The sequence below is a fragment of the Periplaneta americana genome, chromosome 7, assembly GCF_040183065.1.
Source record: "Periplaneta americana isolate PAMFEO1 chromosome 7, P.americana_PAMFEO1_priV1, whole genome shotgun sequence".
Lineage (NCBI taxonomy): Eukaryota > Metazoa > Arthropoda > Insecta > Blattodea > Blattidae > Periplaneta > Periplaneta americana.
The window spans coordinates 105,938,632-105,959,384 of NC_091123.1; the positions used below are offsets into that span (position 1 = coordinate 105,938,632).

The following is a 20,753-nucleotide window of genomic DNA, read 5'->3' on the forward strand; positions in this document are numbered from 1 at the left end:
CTCTGCGAGGTCCCAAACCAGGACTTCAGAACAAATAAAAAAACAGCTGAAAGTTGTACACATTCGTTATTTAATGAAGACTATTACTATTTTATTGTCAGTTTTACCTTCAATATTTTATAACACTCTTGACGAAAGCTTCCAGAATCTCCTATGCTCATTCGAATTACATTTGCTATTGCGGCTGACACAATTTGGGAGTACACTTTATTGGAATCCACATCCTGTAAAAGTCAATAGAAATAAGCATTTCATTCTGAACCATCAGTAATATTAGGTATCATGTAGAATGAAGTGAACTTAATAAATAAAATAAATCAATAACAATAAAATAAGTAAGTAAAGTAAATAAGCACTTCTATATTAGACTTACTTATTTTAAAACTAATTTTTTAAGAGTTTATACAGAAGATGGTTTTGAAACAAATACCATTAGATAGGCTACTTGCAGTACCAGTATAATGAAACATTTTTCTTCTTTCAAATTAAGAAATATTTAGAAGGTACAAACTGTTACTTTATTATCATCATCATAGAGAGTACCTATAAGAAGAAACTATATGACGTTGCAAAAAAAAGAAAAACATTGAGAATTTTACGAAAGTACACATTTCCATCCTTGACACTATGGCACTAGAGAAGTAGTTTTTGGAATGCCATTTATTTGTCCATTCTTCTGTCCATATGTCTTCGTAATTTATATGTATGGTTCCTTCTAAAAATCTGTTATATATGTGGGCTACTTACAAAATTCCTGACAACATTTGTATGATAAAAAAAATCTTTTATGCAGTAGATGAGTATTGTATCATTCATGTTTCAACCGGACTGTAATCATAAAGGTGTCTTGGTTGTCACTGAAGAGAATAGAATGTTGAATAAGAGCATAGGAACAGTATTGTCAAGGCTGAGTGAGACAAAATTGCTTAGCTGTTACTTTACTTAGACTTGCATGTTAAGTTATCTGAAAATATCCTAGTGGTCATAAAATGCTGCAGTATGAAATACATTTTATATTGTGATGCCAATATACTTATACTCTGATGGAAGTGATAACGATATTCAAGATTTTCTTCAACATAATTATTATTAACATCCTTTATATATGTAGTCAAATTTACCCCAGATCATAACAAGCTAAGGTTTTTTTGTGTGTAAAAATGATCAGCCCATGCTATTGTATTTTTACAGATTGATACACGCAAACAGGAACTTGTTTATTTATTTATTTATTTCATTAAACATATACTGTAATTTCTAATAATACTTGAAAGTGAAATTTACCCCATTTTGTGTTATGTTATGATTTCTGAAAATTAATAGTTGCTCAGTTACAAAACATGACTCATCATGTATAACTTTTGCTTTGCAGCCTGTGATGATGGTTGTTTGGTTGGATGCTTACTAATACCGGTACCTCAAAATATGATAAATTAAGGCTACCTTGAGTCTACTAGTCTGGAAGTGTGAAGAGTTTCATTTCTGAGGTGGGAGCACACACAAAATGTAATATTATATTACAACTGGTAATAGAGTTGTAGGTGAGGATAATGATTGGCGGAGTTGAATTTTGACATGGTCTGGAAGTAATTGGCAAATTTTATTACTTGGCCACTTATTTAGCGACAAGATTCTTTTGTGTGTCAGAAATATGGCATGGGCCACTCATCATTACTTCTCTTCTGAAGGAGACCATTCTAAATAAAGGGTGATCCAAATGCTTATTATAAAGTAACTATTAACTTAGTTATACAACAACATGGTGTACATCAGTATTGTTAACAAAGCTCTTAAAGTTTTAATTAACACTTAAAAAACATTCATTGTGGGAACTCCATGTCACAACATATGAAGATCTAACATTCTAAATGTGCTAAATGCCAATTTTTTCAAATTTCATTTTATTCAATCTGAGAGAGGAACATCCACATGAGAATATCATACTAATGTCTTTGTCATAGCTCAACTGTAAGTGACTCATTCGAGCGCCAAAAGACGGTGTTGTAGGTACCTCAACATGCATTGTGCAGTGTGCTTTTCATCAATATCTCAGAATGTTAGGTCCTCATATATCAAGGCAATAGTCAAATTCTTGCTGTTCTTCAACATATGTATGCTTATGGATGCAATGGCCTTAATTTTTTTAAGATCTTGAGGCACAGGTAGCACATAAATGTCGTCCTTCACGTATCACTTATTCCCCCAAAGGAAAAAAAGTCTCATGAAGTTAGATCTAGTGATCAGGGAGGCCAAGTACGATACTCAGATCAGTGGTGATGGCATGTCCAATGTAATGAAGTTGTAGATGTTCATTGAAAGAAATGTGGGCTTTATTATATAAATGAGGTAGAGTGCCATCTTGTTAAAAAAGAATAAGTTTGTCTTTTTTTAGCTGCAGAACGCAAATGACATACTGTGGAGTCTCTATTTTACCACTTATTTAGCCTGACAGCGCAAATAGCAGTGGTAATGGTGGCAGTCCAATGACACTGGGCATTAGTTGATCTGCATTATTTTCTCCCTGGCTTTCCTATATAGTGTGACTAGGTTGCTGCTCATCAGGCCCTCAAATTCTCAAAGATGGCTTCTGTTCCTCAAGATGTCTTTATTGCTATTTAGATGTAGATAGACTGTTTATCTTGCATAGATGTACGGCAAGGTAGCCATGACCAATTTCCATCTTGAATAGGGCCATTACAGTTTTTCTTGGCATGTTGAGATAGTCAGCTTTGTTGCAGATGTTCTGATATGTTTGTCTTTTAACAATTCTTCCTCTGTAAGTCGTTGTTGAGGTGCAACATAGTGATTCATTTTATTAATCTACTTGGGTATCTTTAATTGTCCTGCTGGTTTTCCTTTCACCATGGGCCCCTATCATAGCCAGCAGGTCAGCATTTTCATTATATATATAACTTCCACATGGGCATGTATCTAGTATAGTATCACTTTTTATTTATTATTTTTATCATTTTTATTAGGCTTCTTATTTTTTGGATATCCTTTATTGTTTTGTTGCTGTAATTTATAATGGTTTCTGAGAGGATTGTTATCTTTTATTTGATGCTGTGTTGCTTTGATTGATGTCAGTTCATCATTATTATGGTTAGCATTTTTATCAAGAGTTAGATACAGTGAGAAGTGTTTATAGTGGGGACCTGCATCTTTTCCATTGTTTATGAGAGATCCATCTGTGAATATTCTCAACCATTCACTTTCTGGGTACCTTTCATTTATTGTGACCAATACAATAACTTCAATTTCCTCTGGTTTGTCAGTCTTTTTACTTATTGGATGTATTAGATCAATTCTGTGTACAATATCGATATATTCTACTAAGCTGGTTAAACTTATAATAACTTCATCTGGAATTATGAATAAATATTTTGAAGCTTATTTAAGTTTTCATACTCCCATATTTACTCGACTTATTTCTGTATTTTTATTTACAAAATTGGAGGAGGGTCTTATAGGCGCAAACTTCATAAAATCATGCAAATCAAGCTTTCAGGTATAACTCCCTGTAAAGCTTGATTTGCATAATACACGTCACTAAAGCCACAATTTAAGTCACACAGATTTAGTGTGCACTCAACGTTGGTTGCTTGACAGCTGTGAGCCCACTTTGAGGTCTGTGGATATAGAGGGAAAAATTGGATCAGTGTCTGGTAGAGTTCCCGGGTAGCTCAGTTGGTAGAGCGTTGGTACGTTAAACCAAAGGTCCCGGGTTCGATGCCTGGCCCCGGAACAATTTTTTCCTCGAAATTATTCATAAAATCACTTAGCTTGGGAGTGGATTAAAAATACCCTTTATTTTTATGCCACATAATATAGATATACTATATAATTAAACAAAGTTATTACAAAATATTGTGTTTTGACTTCCAAAAAATAAGGGGACATTATAGCCGATGAGGACCTATAGCCTAATACAGTATTTCCCTTACTGGCTCTTTTGCAATGTAATGATAGGTGTTGCTTTCACTACGTATAACAAAGTATTTTGTGATATTTCAAGTTAATTTTTTTAAGTTGGTATTTACTATTGTTAAAATTTCATCTTTATACTGTATAGTAAATCAGATTTGAAACTTATTTTCCACGTCAGTAAGGTAGAATTTTAAATATTTCATTAACAATTGTTGCACAATATGTTATTGTGTATTTTATAATAAAAGAAGGCATATGTTACTGTTGATAGTGATTCGTCTGTTGGATGGGGATGATAAGCCTGGCAGCCCCTCTTGGTGCTATTCGACAGGAGTAGGCAATGTGCCGGCACCAGGTTTACCCTTCTCCCTCCTCATCATCATAAATACTCATTACATACACTACACTTACACATACACTCACCCTAGTACACGACATAACTCTCCACAGATACACATCATGTACAACGTGGCCCACTGAAGTGGTGTGCAACTAGAAAATGGGTCACAGTCCAGCTATCTATCCGCAATATGCGGAACCCGAATCACGTAAAGTGAAGTGGGTAGACATTGGATACATACATACATAATAAGCAAATGAAAGTGTTTCCATCATTTTAAATCACAGTGTATTTTATTAGGTCTTAAAGATCCATCATGATGCTCAGTCCAATTACAAGGACGTTAGACCATGTAACTACATAAAACTGTGCAATGAGCATAGGGTGACCAGATGTCTTCTTTTATCCGAACATGTCCTCCTTTTTAGGCCTTTGTCCGGGGTCCGGGCGGATTTTTAAAAAAATCAAGAAATGTCCTCCTTTTCGTAACTTGTATGCCTGATATTCTGAAACTAGGTATCTGATTTGATGCCCTTTTCAAGCAATTTGCCTGTAGTTGGCAGCAGAATCGACGGAATATACTCTTTGCCAATATTCTTAACACTCTTTGCTTCTCCTTGTGATAATAATTATAGTTCCCTTGGCTTTCATAATATGTAAAATCATTTTACATTATTAAGTTTTATCATAAGTATGCTATAATAAAATAGATATTGACATAATTTTAAATACAATATAGGCCTAAGCCTAAATATAAATAGATATTTTCTGTCCTTAATAATTATAGTTCCCTTGACTTTCATATTAGCTAACTGTAAAATCATTATTATTATTATTATTATTATTATTATTATTATTATTATTATTATTATTATTATTAAGTTTTATCGTAATTATTTTGTAATAAAGTAGATATTAACATACTTTTAAGTATGATATAAGCCTAAATCTGTACTGTATATTGACGTAAGTTAAAGTATAATATAGGTCTAAGCCTAAATCAAAGTACATATTTTCTGTCCTCTTTTTTCGAACAATGTCCTCCTTTTTGAACTTTGTGTCCTCTTTTTTTTTATCGATGTGAATCTGGTCACCCTAAATGAGTATCACTAATAACAATATTCAGCTGCTATTAATGTTCAGTCAGATATTCATGAGTACTGAGAAAAGACATTAACATTTTTAATTTCCTTGTTGACGAAGTTGTGCATAATTTCATAATATAATCAGTATGTTTGTAATTACAGTACTTACTTTAATGGCAACGTGTCTTTACTGTATTTGGCGCATATTAGGCTGGATGCACACAGAATCATATGCTGCATGGTGCAACACAATATTTTGTCCGTTGGCACTCGACTCCCATTGATTTCTTATGATGAGATGTACACAGTATAAGATGAGACCAGACACAAGGAGATGACATTGGATGACAGCTTGAACTTGATCGTGAACAAACAGTCTGATGGCTAAAGCATACTCATGCATGAGTAACCATGTCCACTATCTACAGCTCCTATTGCTGTGTAGTGCACATTGTTCAGAATGGAGCTCGATAAATAATAAATTGTTTTAATACGAGACAGACCCGTTCTGTACAATCTCACTTTGAAACAATATCAAGACAATAATGCAATTTTTAAAATGTGGGAGGAAATTGCAAATGAGATGAAAGCACCAGGTAGTAGGTTTCTTCTTTGCTCTTTACTATCACTCATTATTGATTTAATATAGTTCATAATCAAAAGTAGCGATACTCACTGTAGTGAAACTTTTTTTGTCACTTCTCAGTTCTTGCATGAACCAATTTAGATCACGTCTTTATTCCATGGATCTACACAAAATCTACGCTTATTCTGCTCTTCTTCCAAAAGGGTAACAATGCACCACAAAAGCACATCGTCCTATTTTCTAGGCTAGGGCAGTTCTCCAAACCCACACAACCAGCAGATCAGTTGTCGCAAACAGACAGTGTTAAGCTATTGCAGGGTGTTGTGAGAGACTATCAAGCAAAATGTCATGTCGCAATCCACTGCACCATGCCAAATCTTATTCTGTGTGCACCTACCTTAGTGGTAGCATCTGATCGTGGGGATTGTGTTTTACCCTCCACCAGCGTGTATTTCTGTAAATATTGCGAGTTAAAGGTTACAATAGGTTAGGTTAGGATAGATAGGGGATAACTGAGTGACAGGAGGCAAGGACTGTGACAAGGTTAGAATGGGTTAGATGAGGGATTATGTAAGTTGGTGCCACTGATATAAACAAATACCAATATTTTAATAATAATTTACAAGTTTATAAAAGAGACTCAATACATTCAGGTCACTAATAATCGTCACGTAGCTTTCATAGAGTTAGGCTACAGTACTTGTTGACTTGTTCCAGCCTCACTGTTCCAAAACTCGTTTTATAGGTCTTCCCTCATTTCTTCTTTCTTTTGGTGCATAGTTTTCTAAAATTTCGGGTTGTCTGTTTCTTGTCATTCTGTATACATGTTGAAACTATTTTGTTATATGTTTCGATTTTTTTAACACGAACTACTTTCAATTCTTCTACAGTCTCTCTATTAGTTTTGTGATCTATCCAAGAATAACTTGCTGTTTTTCTTATATATTTTCCATTTGTGCTGCTCTTGTTTTTTTTATATATCTCTGATCATATATAAAAGTGTGAGGGGAGGTAGTGTATTTATGTCTTCTTTATGGTTTTCTGCGATTTAAACACATTGTTTATTATGCATGTTATTTTCAAATAATTGTTTATTTCATGGCTGATATCTTTTTTTTCCTCTCATATGAAATCAAATTCAGGTCCGTATATAATAAATAACAGTAAACATCTGAATGGTGTAAGTACTCATTGCATTTTGTAAAGTAAAAGTAAAATAACTACTGATTTACATGTAGATGTGCCATATATCCATGACTACATTGTTCGAGATCTCAAAGTGTTGAAAATATCCACATCTAATCATTGAGATTGAAAAAAATGTGACTAAAAGGCTTTCTGTACCCATTCATTTCTTTCTCCTTGTCTACTCAGGCTGTGGAAGGTTCCTTCAAAAGAGCGAGTACACTTCAGTGATAGAAGTGACACTAAGGAAATATTTATAGCTTCTTTGTACTCTTTGTCCTACTTACTTGTTTTAACTTTTTCTTTAAAGAAAAGATTATTTCTAATGTCTTGTTACTACATCTCTTTGACCATTCTGGCTAACTATAGATTGGAATACTGACTTCATACCAGTAAGATCTCAGAGTCTGAGAGTTTTCATGATTGACATATACCATGACGTTAACTAGAATGCTTAATAAATAGTGCGAATATGTATTCCAGAACTCCAACGAGAAATGACACTCCTCTTCAGATTGTTAGAAATCTGGAGTTTTCAGCCTTACAGGTTCTTGGAACCCAGTTTCTCCAGCATTCTGTAAATGTTCTGTTATCTGTGCTTGAGATCTGAACATATTAGATGATCCTTTATATTGAAATTAAAATTAGAATGAAATGCAACCTGTATGTAGTTTCAAAATATTGCCAAGGTTAAGGAAGCAGTAAATCGATAGCATATACAATAAAATCCCTCGTAAATGGCACCCAAACTGGCAATATCAAAACGACGACACTGTTGGCTGAACCAAAAAAAAAAAAAGTTTAAATCTGCCACATTGCCGCAGTCTGGGCCATCAGTTTTGCTACATTAGGAAGTTTGCGCGAACTTTCATTTTCAGTGAATATTCGAACCTAAAATTAGTGTATTATTTGTGTTGTGTGATGTGTTTTAATGAAGAAAATCCACACAGTGTTTATGTTCATTTAGTTATGTTACCACATTATAGTGTGCGTGTGTGTGTGCGCGCACGTGTGTGTGAAGTCATCCTTCTTACTTCCCAGTATTTTGATGGAAGGTCCACAAATGTCCCAAGAGTTTCACAATTAGCCAAGTGCTCCATCTCCATGTCCTCTTCTCTGGTGCACAGTAAGCATTTAGGTGAATTCAGTACTCCAATACGATGGAGGTGTTTACTGAGGCAATCATGACCCGTAATCAATCTAAACATGGCCACAGCAGATTTTCGAGGCAGAACAGGAATTACTTTTGGATCTTTGAATGATTCTTTCCATTTTGAATTTTGATGTTTTGCCTGTTCGCTGTTACTTATTCTTTTTATGACTCGTTTTATTGATTCATATGGGAACTTGAAATTTCTTTTTAAGTTGATTTTAGTTCCTTTCTTTGCTAACATATCTGCTTTCTCGTTACCGTTCAGTCCACAGTGGGGCGGGATCCATTGGAAGACCACTTTTCTATTTAGCATTTGAATTTGTTTTGCCATGCAATGAATTTCTTTTACTTTTTCCATTTTAGGGGATGTAGTTGATCTGATGGATTGCAGCTTTGGAGTCAGACAGGATGACTATGTTTTTGCGCTGGTTTAGCCAAACAAATACAACTTCACCATCAAAATTTGTTGTGTACTTGCCAACATTTTTATAAAGAGAAAAGAATTGACAAGTAGCTCCTGCTCCAGCTCCTTCATTTTGATCCATGAGACATCCATCAGTGTAAATGTACAACCAGTCCTTTTGTGGATATTTTCTATTAATTGTTTGTAGGGCAATGGCTTTTGCTACTTCTGGATTTATATCTTTTTTGTTGAAGACTTCATCAAGATCAAGGCAGCAGTCTACTTTGAAGTTATTAAGTGGATTATATCGAGACATCAAGTTTTCCTTTTCACTTGGTATTTCTAGATTTTGTTTAAGCTTTTCTACCTCTAGTATGTATCTGTGTTGGGTCCTCAATGTAAATTTAGAATCTTTGTATCTACTCCATTTATCCCAATTTGAAAGCCTTCTTAATTTTTCATGGGTTGAAAGGGCTTGTGTTTCAAGGTCTGTTACAACTGGTTTATTAGATGTGATTATTTGCATGGCTTCAATTGGACTAGTTTTGATTGCACCAGTGATGAGGCGTAAAGCTTGATTTTGAGTGTGTTCTAATATCTGTTTATTTGTGGTTGATGAGGTTATTAGTGCTTCACCACAGTACGTTAAGATAGGTTTTATGTATGTGTTATAGGTTGTGTTGAGTGTACTCCTTGAGCTACCCATTTCGTTTCTGCCAGTCTTTTTAGTAATTTAAAACGATTTGTTGCCTTTGTGCTGATGTGTTCAATGTGATTTCTCCACGTGAGCTTATTGTCGAAATGTATACCCAGGTATTTTGCATTTTCAGTTCTTTGTAACTTATCATCTCTATAGTTTAGATTTATTTTCACTGGTTTCTTTCGTAATGAGAAGAGTTGAAAGTTTGTTTTTTTTTTTTTTTGTGTTCACTGACATCATATTATTTGAACACCAGGTTTCAAGTGCCACTAATGATGACTGGATGGAATTTTGAAGTTTCTCTACTGCGTTGGTTTTATGTGACGTCCAAATAACCAAATCATCAGCAAAGAGTGCTGTTTTAGTGTCATGTTTTTGCAGCTATTGTGGTAGGTCGTTAATATAATTATATGCTGAATAGTGTTGTGCTTAATACTGCACCTTCAGGTAAGCCCCAGTGAGTTTGTTTATATTTAGAACTTGCTGATCCATAAGTTGTAGAACAAAATCTTTGGGTGATGAACTCAGAGATCCATCTTAACATATTGGCCTTTATGCCTAGTTTCTGGAGCTTTGTAATCAGATTGTATCTCCACACATTATCATATGCTGATTTCAAATCAACGAATATAGCTAATGTATCTTTCTTTTTATTAAATCCATTCTTAATAGCTTGACTTAGTAAGATTATTTGTTCTTTTGTTGTGTGATCTCTCCTAAATCCGGCTTGCTGTGTTGATAGAAGATTGTTTCTAAAAACCAGTTTAATCGCTCTGATATCATCCTTTCCATGATTTTAGCTAAATGGCTTGTTAGTGATATAGGTCTATAGCTTTCAATTTTGTCTGCTGGCTTTCCTGGTTTCAATATTGGAATAATATTGCTTTTTTTCCAATTTGCAGGTACGGAGGTGTTCCAAACATAGTTATAGAAGTCAAGTAATGCATTTCTTGCTTTAATGCCTAAGTGTTGGATGAATTCTGGGTGGATATTGTCTGGGCCTGGGTCTTTTTTGTTACTAAGTTTGTTAATGGCAGTTTCTAGCTCTAATAGGTTAAAGTTGTGGTAGAAAATTTCATCAGTAGTGGTAACATTTTGATTCTGAACCTGCATTTTTGTCTTAATTTCTAATTTCATTGACTTCTGTAGCTTTCTGTGTTGTCTTGAGAGTTTAGGAGCAGAGTAATATGTATTAAAAGCTGATACAATTTTATAATCATCTGTTATATTTTTGTGTCCGTATCTTATTGGTTGTTTATATGTAGATTCTCTCCGTACAGTAGATACATATTTTTAAACTATCTGTGCTTCAGTGGCTGGTCATGATAATATCTTTGAAAAATATTGGAGTGCAAGAGGTCAAATGACTTTATTGTCAAACGCCTGGCATTAGAAAACAACAACAACATATTTTTAAACTTTGTTACTATCTTGTTTATAAGTTTTCTACAAACTTATCAAATGCATTTCATTTGGCATTTAATATACCCTTCCTAAATCTTGCAGCTTTATTTTTCCAATCAAGAAAGCTTTCCTTATCCTTGTTGATTTCTGCTACCTGCCTGGCCTGTTCTCGTTCAACTTTTAGTTTTTGTAACTCTTTTGACCAAAATGGGACATATTTCTTTGCTGTTGTAATCAGAATTTTGCATATATCGTTATTAATGGTATCTGGTGAGCTAGATTTGATTTTGATCTCGTTTGGTAATCTGTTTTCCAATTCACTTTTGTATCCCTTCCAATCAGCTTTTTTAAAATTCCAGGATTTCTTGCAGTGGGTGGTTTTGCCTTGACTTTAATACTGGCAATTACGACTCTATGGTCAGATCCGAGACTTTCATATATTTCTCGGTGTGTTCTTTCAGCTATATTTGATGTCACTAGTATTAAATCAGGGTTGGATTTTTTTTAGTAGGTTATTTTACGACGCTTTATCAACATCTTATGTTATTTAGCATCTGAATGAGATGAAGGTGATAATGCCGGTGAAATGACTCCGGGGTCCAACACCGAATGTTACCCAGCATTTGCTAATATTGGGTTGAGGGAAAACCCCAGAAAAAACCTCAACCAGGTAACTTGCTCGACTGGGAATCGAACCCGGGCCACCTGGTTTTGCGGCCAGACGCGCTGATCGTTACTGCACAGATGTGGACATCAGGGTTGGATGTGGAGCCTATATAATGCATGTAAGTAGCCTCTTGATCCCTATTGAATACAAGTTCCAATTCATTTGTATCTAACCAATCTTCCATTGCTTTACCAGCTGTATTTTGGTCTCTATATCCCCATAATTTGGAATGGGCATTAAAATCTCCCGTTATTACAGTTTTATGTGATATATCAAAAATATTCAAATCAGGACTGTTATTTGGAGGATTGTAAACAAAATATATTGAAAAGTATTCTGTCTTGTCCGTTTCATTCATTTCTTTCACAATTTTGAAATTTGATGTGAGGTTATTTCTAACACCAATGAGCATACCACTAGCTATTTGTCTTCCTTTTGGTAAGAGGTACGTTGTATAGTCAGTGTTACCACATTAGGAAGTTCGCACGAACTTTCATTTTCAGTGAATATTCGAACTTAAAATTAGCATATTATTTCTGTTGTGTGATGTGTTTTATGTTCGGGCCATTAGTGTTGCCACATTAGGAAGTTCGCACAAACTTTCATTTTCAGTGAATATTCGAACCTAGAATTTTATTAGTGTATTATTTGTGTTGTGTGATGTGCTTTAATAAGGAAAATCCACACAGTTTTTATGTTTATTCAGTTACGAGCAAGTGATAGAGAAATAAACTTCAGATGGCTGCAGTTTCAATATTTGGCACCATGAAATACGAACTTTTTTTTTGTATATACCGGTATTTATTCAATTATACGGCAAAGTCTCGTATCTGGAACTAGCCTGGTCCCTTTGGTGCCATTTAAGAGGGATTATACTATATAATATATGAGCCATTCAGAGAAGAAGTGGTGTACGTCAATTTTGACTTCCACCACTTTTGCTCTGAACGGCTCATATAAACTAGGCTAATGATTCGGTCGTTATTATACAAATTTAAATGACATGAATATATATTTTGCCTGTAAATGTATATACGAAGAACAGAGAGATTGAGAGAGAGAGAGAAAAAAACAAAGAGAAAATAGGAATTGTATTTGTATATTATTTATTTGAGCCGTTCAGAGCAAAAGTGAAGATTATGACAAGCAGAAGTGGATTTATGTAGTCTAAAATAAAGGTAAATTTTGGTTACTGCCCACTGACAAAGAGGGGACACACACCTTTGGGAGTTTACCGATTTTGATGTACTGTTTTGGATGGAAGGTAATTATGTTAAACGAAGTATAGCAAAGCTAAATTATACATGCTCTAAGTTATTGTTAGCCGAAAATTGCTGTCTATTGCTTCTTCAGTTAGGCTATCTACCACTGCTTCAAACTGCTTCTGGTAGGTCAAAGGTACAATGCTGGTTTAGTAATGGAGATGTGCTAAATTTGATATCTGTCGTCTTCTTCTTCCTTTTTTTTTTCTGTGTTAATATAGTGCTTTACAGTGGGAGTTACTATTTCAACATCATCTTTACCTGTATTTAGACTACGTTTATATCTCTACAGATGGAACACTTTTATTTTATTCAAAGCGTAGCTTTGTTTTAGAGCGTCTGTTTTCAAATTAATTTTACTATGGAAACTAAAATGAATGTGTCTTCATGTTCATATAAAGGCTGTCTGCTCTTAGTCTGCATCCTAATGTAAACATTAACCACGTGCCAGTGACTACTAGATATTCTACTCACAGAAAAGTAGTGGAATGGAGAACAAACTTATTGATCTGATTTTGTGCAAGTGTGGTTTGTGGCAGATGGATATAATTTGTTTAAATGAGGACCCATTCTAAAAGTGAACGGAGTATAGTGATGACAACTTAAAAGTAATTGGTGAAAGCTTGGTGACTTTAGGGAAGCGAATATTGATACAGTATTTCTTATTTGTGGCAGTCCAGTGGCTATAGCATATTACTCATAATCCTGTGGACCCAGGTTCAATCTCCAGCATATCCCTGATTTATGACTTGTGTTGAGCAAGCCTGTGTTCCAGGTAACACGGAAGCTTTGCTATTCTAACTATCTCCATAATCTCATCTTATCACTGCTGTAATGTAGATCAGCCTCCTATGGGCAATAACTGTCAGTAAATTGGTCTGCATAGCTGACTTTGTATGTATAAATGATGAATAGTCATGTACCCATTATTAGTGAAAAAAGTAAAGGACTAAATTGAGAAAAGAACCAATACATGAGTCATTCCACGTCAAATCACACAAAATTATACAAATTTTGACCTTCATATTTATGATTGCGTTTATATTTTTTTTTACCAACTCTATGGGTCTAATAAACCAACAAGTGTGTTTTTATTTCCTCCTAAGTCCACATGTTTTTAAAATATTGCATGCTAAAATTCGTTAAAAATATCGCACAATGCAACATTTAAAGCGTCATATTTCTGACGATATTGATGTTAAATTTTTTTTTGAAAAATGCATTTAAAAGCTTAAAGTACTGTCTTTTGTTAAATATTTACTAACTAATTTTAATATAATTATTACAAATATTTTTTTATGATTCAATTTTTAAAAGTTAGATATCAATGTGAAATAGCCGTATTAAAAATCTAGGTGCACTGAAGTATTCTTAATAATTCCAGAAAAAATCACAATGGGATCTCCAATAGTTTAATGGAAATTTAATTACTTACGAAACAATGTGTAGCGGTCGGTGCAGCAGCAGTGAACGGGAAGCGTTGAAGCGCGCTGGGAGGTTTATCGGCGCTGGATGAACGAGTGAACGTTGCAACATTACACCCAGTACGGATCAAGTCACTCGAGAAAACACTGCTAATTTACTTGTTATATCTTCAAATATTTGTACATTATGCTCTTTAAACGTTTTTTTTTTCATTTACACTACACTTTAAATTTTCATTCGCCTACTTTCTTTCTCGAAAGTAAATTGTTGTACTACATCTTCAGTTTTCTGACAACGGAGTGAAAGAATGTAATTTTAATGTACCAGTTATTGGTTTTAGATTGTGGGGTCTGGCTTGCAAATTTTCAGTGTGGTTTTTGTGCTTATTCAATGGACAAAATATAAATGACACGTTAGAAATGTTTTTTTGTGACCAATCAAACCTTTTTTTTTTTTTTTGTGTTGTTATAGGATCTTATATAGGCTGGCTCTCGTGGAAAATCTTTTAACAGTTTCTCCAGTGCCATCACATGGACCTTTACCATGCAGCTTTGCAAAGAAGTGTCATTCGGCGCTATTTCCGTAATCGTCTTCATGTAAACAATTATTTTTAAAATTATTTTTGTTTTTGTATTGTGAACTTATCCATCGGAAAAGTAGATGATTTTTTTTTTTCATATCGTTGAATTCTTGGTTTAAGAAATAATTTCTTCAGATTGAAAAAGTGAAAGGAATCGGTGTCATGTTTCATGCTTTCTGAGATGACAACAATACTTTTGTGACGAATTTCTGTATCTTCTTTGAAATATACTACGAAAGGATGTATTGTGGCTTGGCATTTGTTCCAATGCACACCTTGTACTGAATCTTGTATTACAAATTAATGATTTTCAGAAACGTCTGCAATAACTACATATATGTAATTTTCAGGTTGTACATTTTCTTTGCATTCCGTCAAAAACAAAATATGGCCGACTTTTGAAGGGATGACGATGCATCTTCTATATGGATAACTTTACTTGCTAGGGAACCTTTTACTTTTTTTTAATTTTCACGAGGGTATCGTTTTCGTTGTAGTTTTCTTTTCTTGATAAGGGATTCTATTGACATCAAACTCTTGTTTAATTCCTCGATATTACTGATTTATAGCGCTTTATCCATATGACTGCTAGAAGAAGAACTGGTATAATCACTTTCTCTGTCCGCATTTTCATTTGATTCATGTTTATTAATATCACAAGAACTACGGGCTTCACATACAATTTCACCTGACCTATTCGGAAGTTGATAGATTTTTTACGGAAAGAATCACATATTCGCACATTCAAAGACTCCTTTAAATTGAGCTTTATCAATAAATCGCGACTTACGCGTCTTAGTGTATTTTTATTCTTTTTAAAAGTGTGATTAGGAAGATCAAATGGATTTAAACACTTCTTATATATTACGCGATCTTTGCTGTCACTAATGTTGTATAAAAGTCAAGCCACTCCATGAAATTCACCCTGACTGATTATTTTTCTCTTCTATATTTTGACTCCTGCCATCTCTTTACTGCCTTACCCAGCCTTGCTATCGTTAATCACTTGGCTGTATTACAGTATAAACATACAGCATTGTGAAGGGCTCCCCCTCTCAGCTGAGCTGACAATAATAAAATTACTTTAGATAAGATATTAACTGTTCCTTAAGGTATTAATCATTTGATGAATGAATGTATTTGTATTTTAGTGTGGCGTATATGCAATGGGGGATTTTGTAAAACTCTCCGTGGGCAGCCTTCTAGCCCACGGCCACAAGTAGTTCATTAGCTGAGGTTCGCGAGCGCGTGCATGCCTCCGGAAAATAAATTGTTACAAATGTATGTGTGCAGATCCCATATTTCTAAATGCAGTAGTTTACAGATAATACATCAGGGAACAAGTCTATATTTTTTTCAGATTTTTAACTTGGCTATATAATATAGTAAATTTGCTTTGAAAAATAAATGATTAAAAAATTAGGCCAAATTTTAAATTTATTTGTGATAAGCCTAAAGTAATAAAAAGTGTTGTATTTAGTCTTTCAAATGCGCCAAACCGCAAATCTCAATTATATGTAGACACAGAGTTCCAAGTGAGTTTTTGTAACAGTGTGCGCATAATTTGCGTAATTTCAAATAGTCATAACTACACAAATAATTAATAATTGTGAAAATAAAACAATACGGGTCTCCTTGTTTGATGTCTGGAATTCATGAAAAAAAAAAATTCGACCATTTACGAGAAGGTCGTGTTTTATTGCTGTGCGATTTGACGTGGAATGACTCACATCTCTCTTATTATTTTAAACATATGAGAACGAACATAAATGATTAATTTTTAAACGTAGAATAACATAACAAGAAGAAGGAAAAACTGGAATAGTTTCAAACTTAGGATCTTAATATCAGCAGTCCAACACTTTACCTCAGACCTAATACAACAGCCAGTTTGGAACAGTGTGTAGAAGGTAGGTAGATTAACTAAATAGGTAAATGGCAGACAGCAACTTTTGTAGTCAATAAGTCGGAAATTATAATATGTTATATAAGTTAATTTGGCTTTGCTACAGTACTTCAAATTACCTAGACAGATACACCACTACACACCACGAGGGAAAAGGCTAATTGGAAGACCACAAGAAATTGTTGGAGACTGTAACAGGTCACTAGGCCTACTACTTGAAAGGTTGATGATGATGATGATGATGATGATAATAATAATAATAATAATAATAATAATAATACAGTTTTAAATCAATTTCCATTCAAAACATTACAATTGGTAATCCTGAAAGCCTATCTTTCCATGTCAGAACGCTGTAATATTGCATACATTTGTGAAGTAAGAGTCCTGGATTTGCCTCTGCTGTGAAAGAAGCTTTGCAAAGGATTTTATAACTCTTTACAAGCCTCTACTTTGGGCTAAGAAACTAGTAAACAAACAAATTTGTAGTTATTTCATCACTGAGGATAGCACATCAAAGAAACATTTATAGCACATATTAATAGTTAAAAAATTCGGTAGAAAACGTTGGTCGATATGGCGGACATAATCGAGGATCAAAGACAGGTTAAGTTAGGTTCGGTTAGTTCAGGCTTTTGGTATGCCTACAAAAAAAAAAAAAAAAAAAACACCCAAAAACCTCAACAAGCCAAACTAACCTGTACCTGATCCTCGATATCATTGATGTCCGTCTTACTGCCCAACGTTTTTTTACCGAATTGCTAAAAATTCTAAATATGCCTATATTGAAATAGGTTTACAATATTTGAGTTAAACTTATCATAAATGTAATTATTACTAAATCTATGCGTTAATAAAAGGGACGGCATCTCACTTCAGGTCTTTGTTTTTTAATTCCAGCAATATATGAAGACGTGCTATTTTCATTTTCCATTCTAGCGTTGGAAATAAGCGCGGGATAAATGAACAAAGCACAAATAGTCGTAAAAATGCTTAATTTATGGTATAAGCGTATAAGTCGTAATTTCATTCACTGAAAATGTAATAGCATTTTGAAACAAAATTCGAGTGAACCGCCACAAGCCAAGGCTCGTGGAACTAGGAAGTGGAGTGGTTGAACCGTTGCTTACGAGATTATACGAGAGTGTAATCCCGTAAGCAATGGGTTGAACATCCCTCCACTACATGGATTTTTCGATACGTGATCACTGGAAATTAATTCATCTGAAGGCTTTCACTTATTCACAACCATAAAATTGGTTTGGTGGCGTTAAAACGGGTCAAACAACCTAAGAAATATATATATATATATATTTTTATAATTGTCTAATGTATGGTTATAATACTTTGTTTTTGCATGTAGAATTCACTAACGTATAGTTGGCGACCCTGAACATAATACTTGGTTGCATGTATCATTTAGAAGACCAAGACCATAAAGAAAGAAAAATATAAAACATTCTTAACTGAATAAAAATGACCGAGGACGGGGATGAAAGAGAAACCATTTGTGATTCAGTAGTAAGTAATATTAGTGTAGAACGATGATCAGTATTTAAGTATCGTCTTGGTATTATTAGGATAAGATGACATAATATTGTATATTTATGATATATTTGAGGTTATGTTTGAGCTTATAAGCTGTTCATTTAATAATTATTTTAACATTTTACATAGTACTTGTCATGTCATACTTATTGTAAAATTATTGAAAATAATTTTTCAGTCACAATTACTAGTTGACAACACCTGTACTTTTCATTTAAGGCATCACTGACCGAAGGATGTCGACTGCCTGTCAGAATGCAAGGAGGGGACGATTGGCGTAAGTATGTTCCTAGTGTTGGATAGGTTTTGTAAGACAGTGTTATTTTAACAATTACCAATTTGTAAAGTGTTACGCTTCAAATTTAATTCGTTGTTTGAAAAATCAGGTTAATGAAGAGAATTTGAGGTTATGTTATAGTAGCAATGTTGAAATTACAGAACATCTCTCGGGTTCCCCATCTCTTTTTAACTAAAACTAATACAAAACGAACAAATGACTTTTAAGGAACTCACAGGTTCATTACCAACCTCACGTAAGCCCGCCATTGGTCCCTATCCTGAGTAAGATCAATCCAGTCTCTAACATAATATCCCACCTCTCTCAAATCCATTTTTATATTATCTTCCCATCTACGTCTCGGCCTCTCCAAAGGTCTTTTTCCCTCCGGCCTCCCAACTAACACTCTATATGCATTTCTGGATTCGCTCATACGTGCTACATGCCCTGTCCATCTCAAACGTCTGGATTTAATATTCCTAATTATGTCAGGTGAAAAATACAATGCTTGCAATTCTACGTTGTGTAACTTTTTCCATTCTCCTGTAACTTCATCCCTCTTAGTCCAAAATATTTTCCTTAGTAAGTTTCACAACCATACAGAACAACTGGTAATATAACTGTTTTATAAATTATAACTTCCTCTCTTTAACTGCGGTTTTAAAATTTATTTCGTTTAATATGCATATAGGCTATTTAATGAGTGTCACCATTTAATATTGATTCGAATTAAAATTGATAATCTAAATATAATTTTAAAACTCGTAACAGGCATACGTTTGCTGTCATCTAATAAGTAACAAGATGTGCATTTGTAATATATAGCCTATATATATAATGTTAAAGAATAGTTATAGATATATATATATATAGTGGACCATTTACTTCATTGTTATTATACTGTGGTAACATTGAGGACTCAATATTAGGAATTCGTTCTGGATCTCTCGGCAACATGGAAGCCCAAGAAAGATAAGCAAAAGAAAGTTGTTTCTTCTGTGTTAAAGTTGCTACGCATTTAACTTGAAGAACTACAGTCATTATTTCTGTAGTAGATTAATATGATATGGAATCTTCCTTTTAATGTATAGTGTCTATATTACTGTATCTTGTAATTCTATGTGACCAGGAGTTTCCATTTGTAGAATAATGATTTATTATTTCATACTTATTTTTATATTTCAATATTAATTATTTCAATGTCTTTACATATATTTTCGTTGAGATATGACGGCGGTTATTGTTAGTTGCATGCATTACCAAATTTTCCTAAAGCTGGAATGGTAAAAGTGTTGATTTCATGACGTTGTCATAGCCTGTGCCATTCTTATAGAACTTAACATATTGTATTATACAACGTTTATTTAATATACACAATATATGCGGATGACGTGAATATGTTAGGAGAAAATCCACAAACGATAAGGGAAAACACGGAAATTTTACTTGAAGCAAGTAAAGCGATAGGTTTTGAAGTAAATGCCAAAAATACAAAATATATGATTATGTCTCGTGACCAGAATACTGTACGAAATGGAAACATAAAAATTGGAGATTTATCTTTCGAAGAGATGGAAAAATTAAAATATCTTGAAGCAACAGTAACAAATATAAATGACACTTGGAAGGAAATTAAACGCAGAATAAATATGGGAAATGCCTGTTATTATTCGGTTGAGAAGCTTTTGTCATCTAGTCTGCTGTCAAAAAATCTGAAAGTTAGAATTTGTAAAACAGTTATATTACCGGTTCTTTATGGTTGTGAAACTTGGACGCTCACTTTGAGAGAGGAACAGAGATTAAGGGTGTTTGAGAATAAGGTGTTTAGGAAAATATTTAGGGCTAAGAGGGATGAAGTTACAGGAGAATGGAGACAGTTACACAACGCAGAACTGCACGCATTATATTCTTCACTTGACATAATTAGGAACATTAAATCCAGACGTTCGAAATGGGCAGGGCATGTAGCATGTATGGGCAAATCCAGAAATGCATATAGAGTGTTAGTTGGGAGGCCGAAAGGAAAAAGACCTTTGGAGAGGCCGAGATGTAGATAGGAGGATAATATTAAAATGGATTTGAGAGAGGTGGGATATGATGATAGAGACTGGATTAATCTTGCACAGGATAGAGACCGATGGTGAGCTTATGTGAGGGCAGTAATGAACCTGCGGTTCCTTAAAAACCATTTGTAAGTAAGTAAGTATACATAACATATTCACAACATTCTTTATTACTATTTGATATTTAATTTATGCTTGTCACTGTAACCTTACTGCAAATAGCTAAGTTATATATGCGTCAT

The 20,753-nt window shown here is 34.0% G+C and overlaps 1 protein-coding gene across 4 annotated transcripts in view; it reads left to right on the forward strand.

Annotated features, from left to right (window-relative positions):
* The first annotated feature begins 435 nt into the window (after nt 1-435).
* Nucleotides 436-20,753, forward strand: part of Tip60 (Histone acetyltransferase Tip60) — a 65,549-nt gene continuing 45,231 nt past the window's right edge. For 2 of the 4 annotated variants that reach the window (XM_069831134.1, XM_069831136.1), the window contains exons 1-2: nt 17,746-18,144; nt 18,391-18,448. In XM_069831134.1, coding sequence (XP_069687235.1) covers nt 18,100-18,144; nt 18,391-18,448 — 103 coding nt within the window. In that variant the 5' untranslated portion in view covers nt 17,746-18,099. Of the gene's footprint in view, nt 1,488-10,001; nt 11,569-17,745; nt 18,145-18,390; nt 18,449-20,753 lie in introns of those variants that run through there. The other 2 variants (XM_069831137.1, XM_069831135.1) reach the window with 2 other exon arrangements.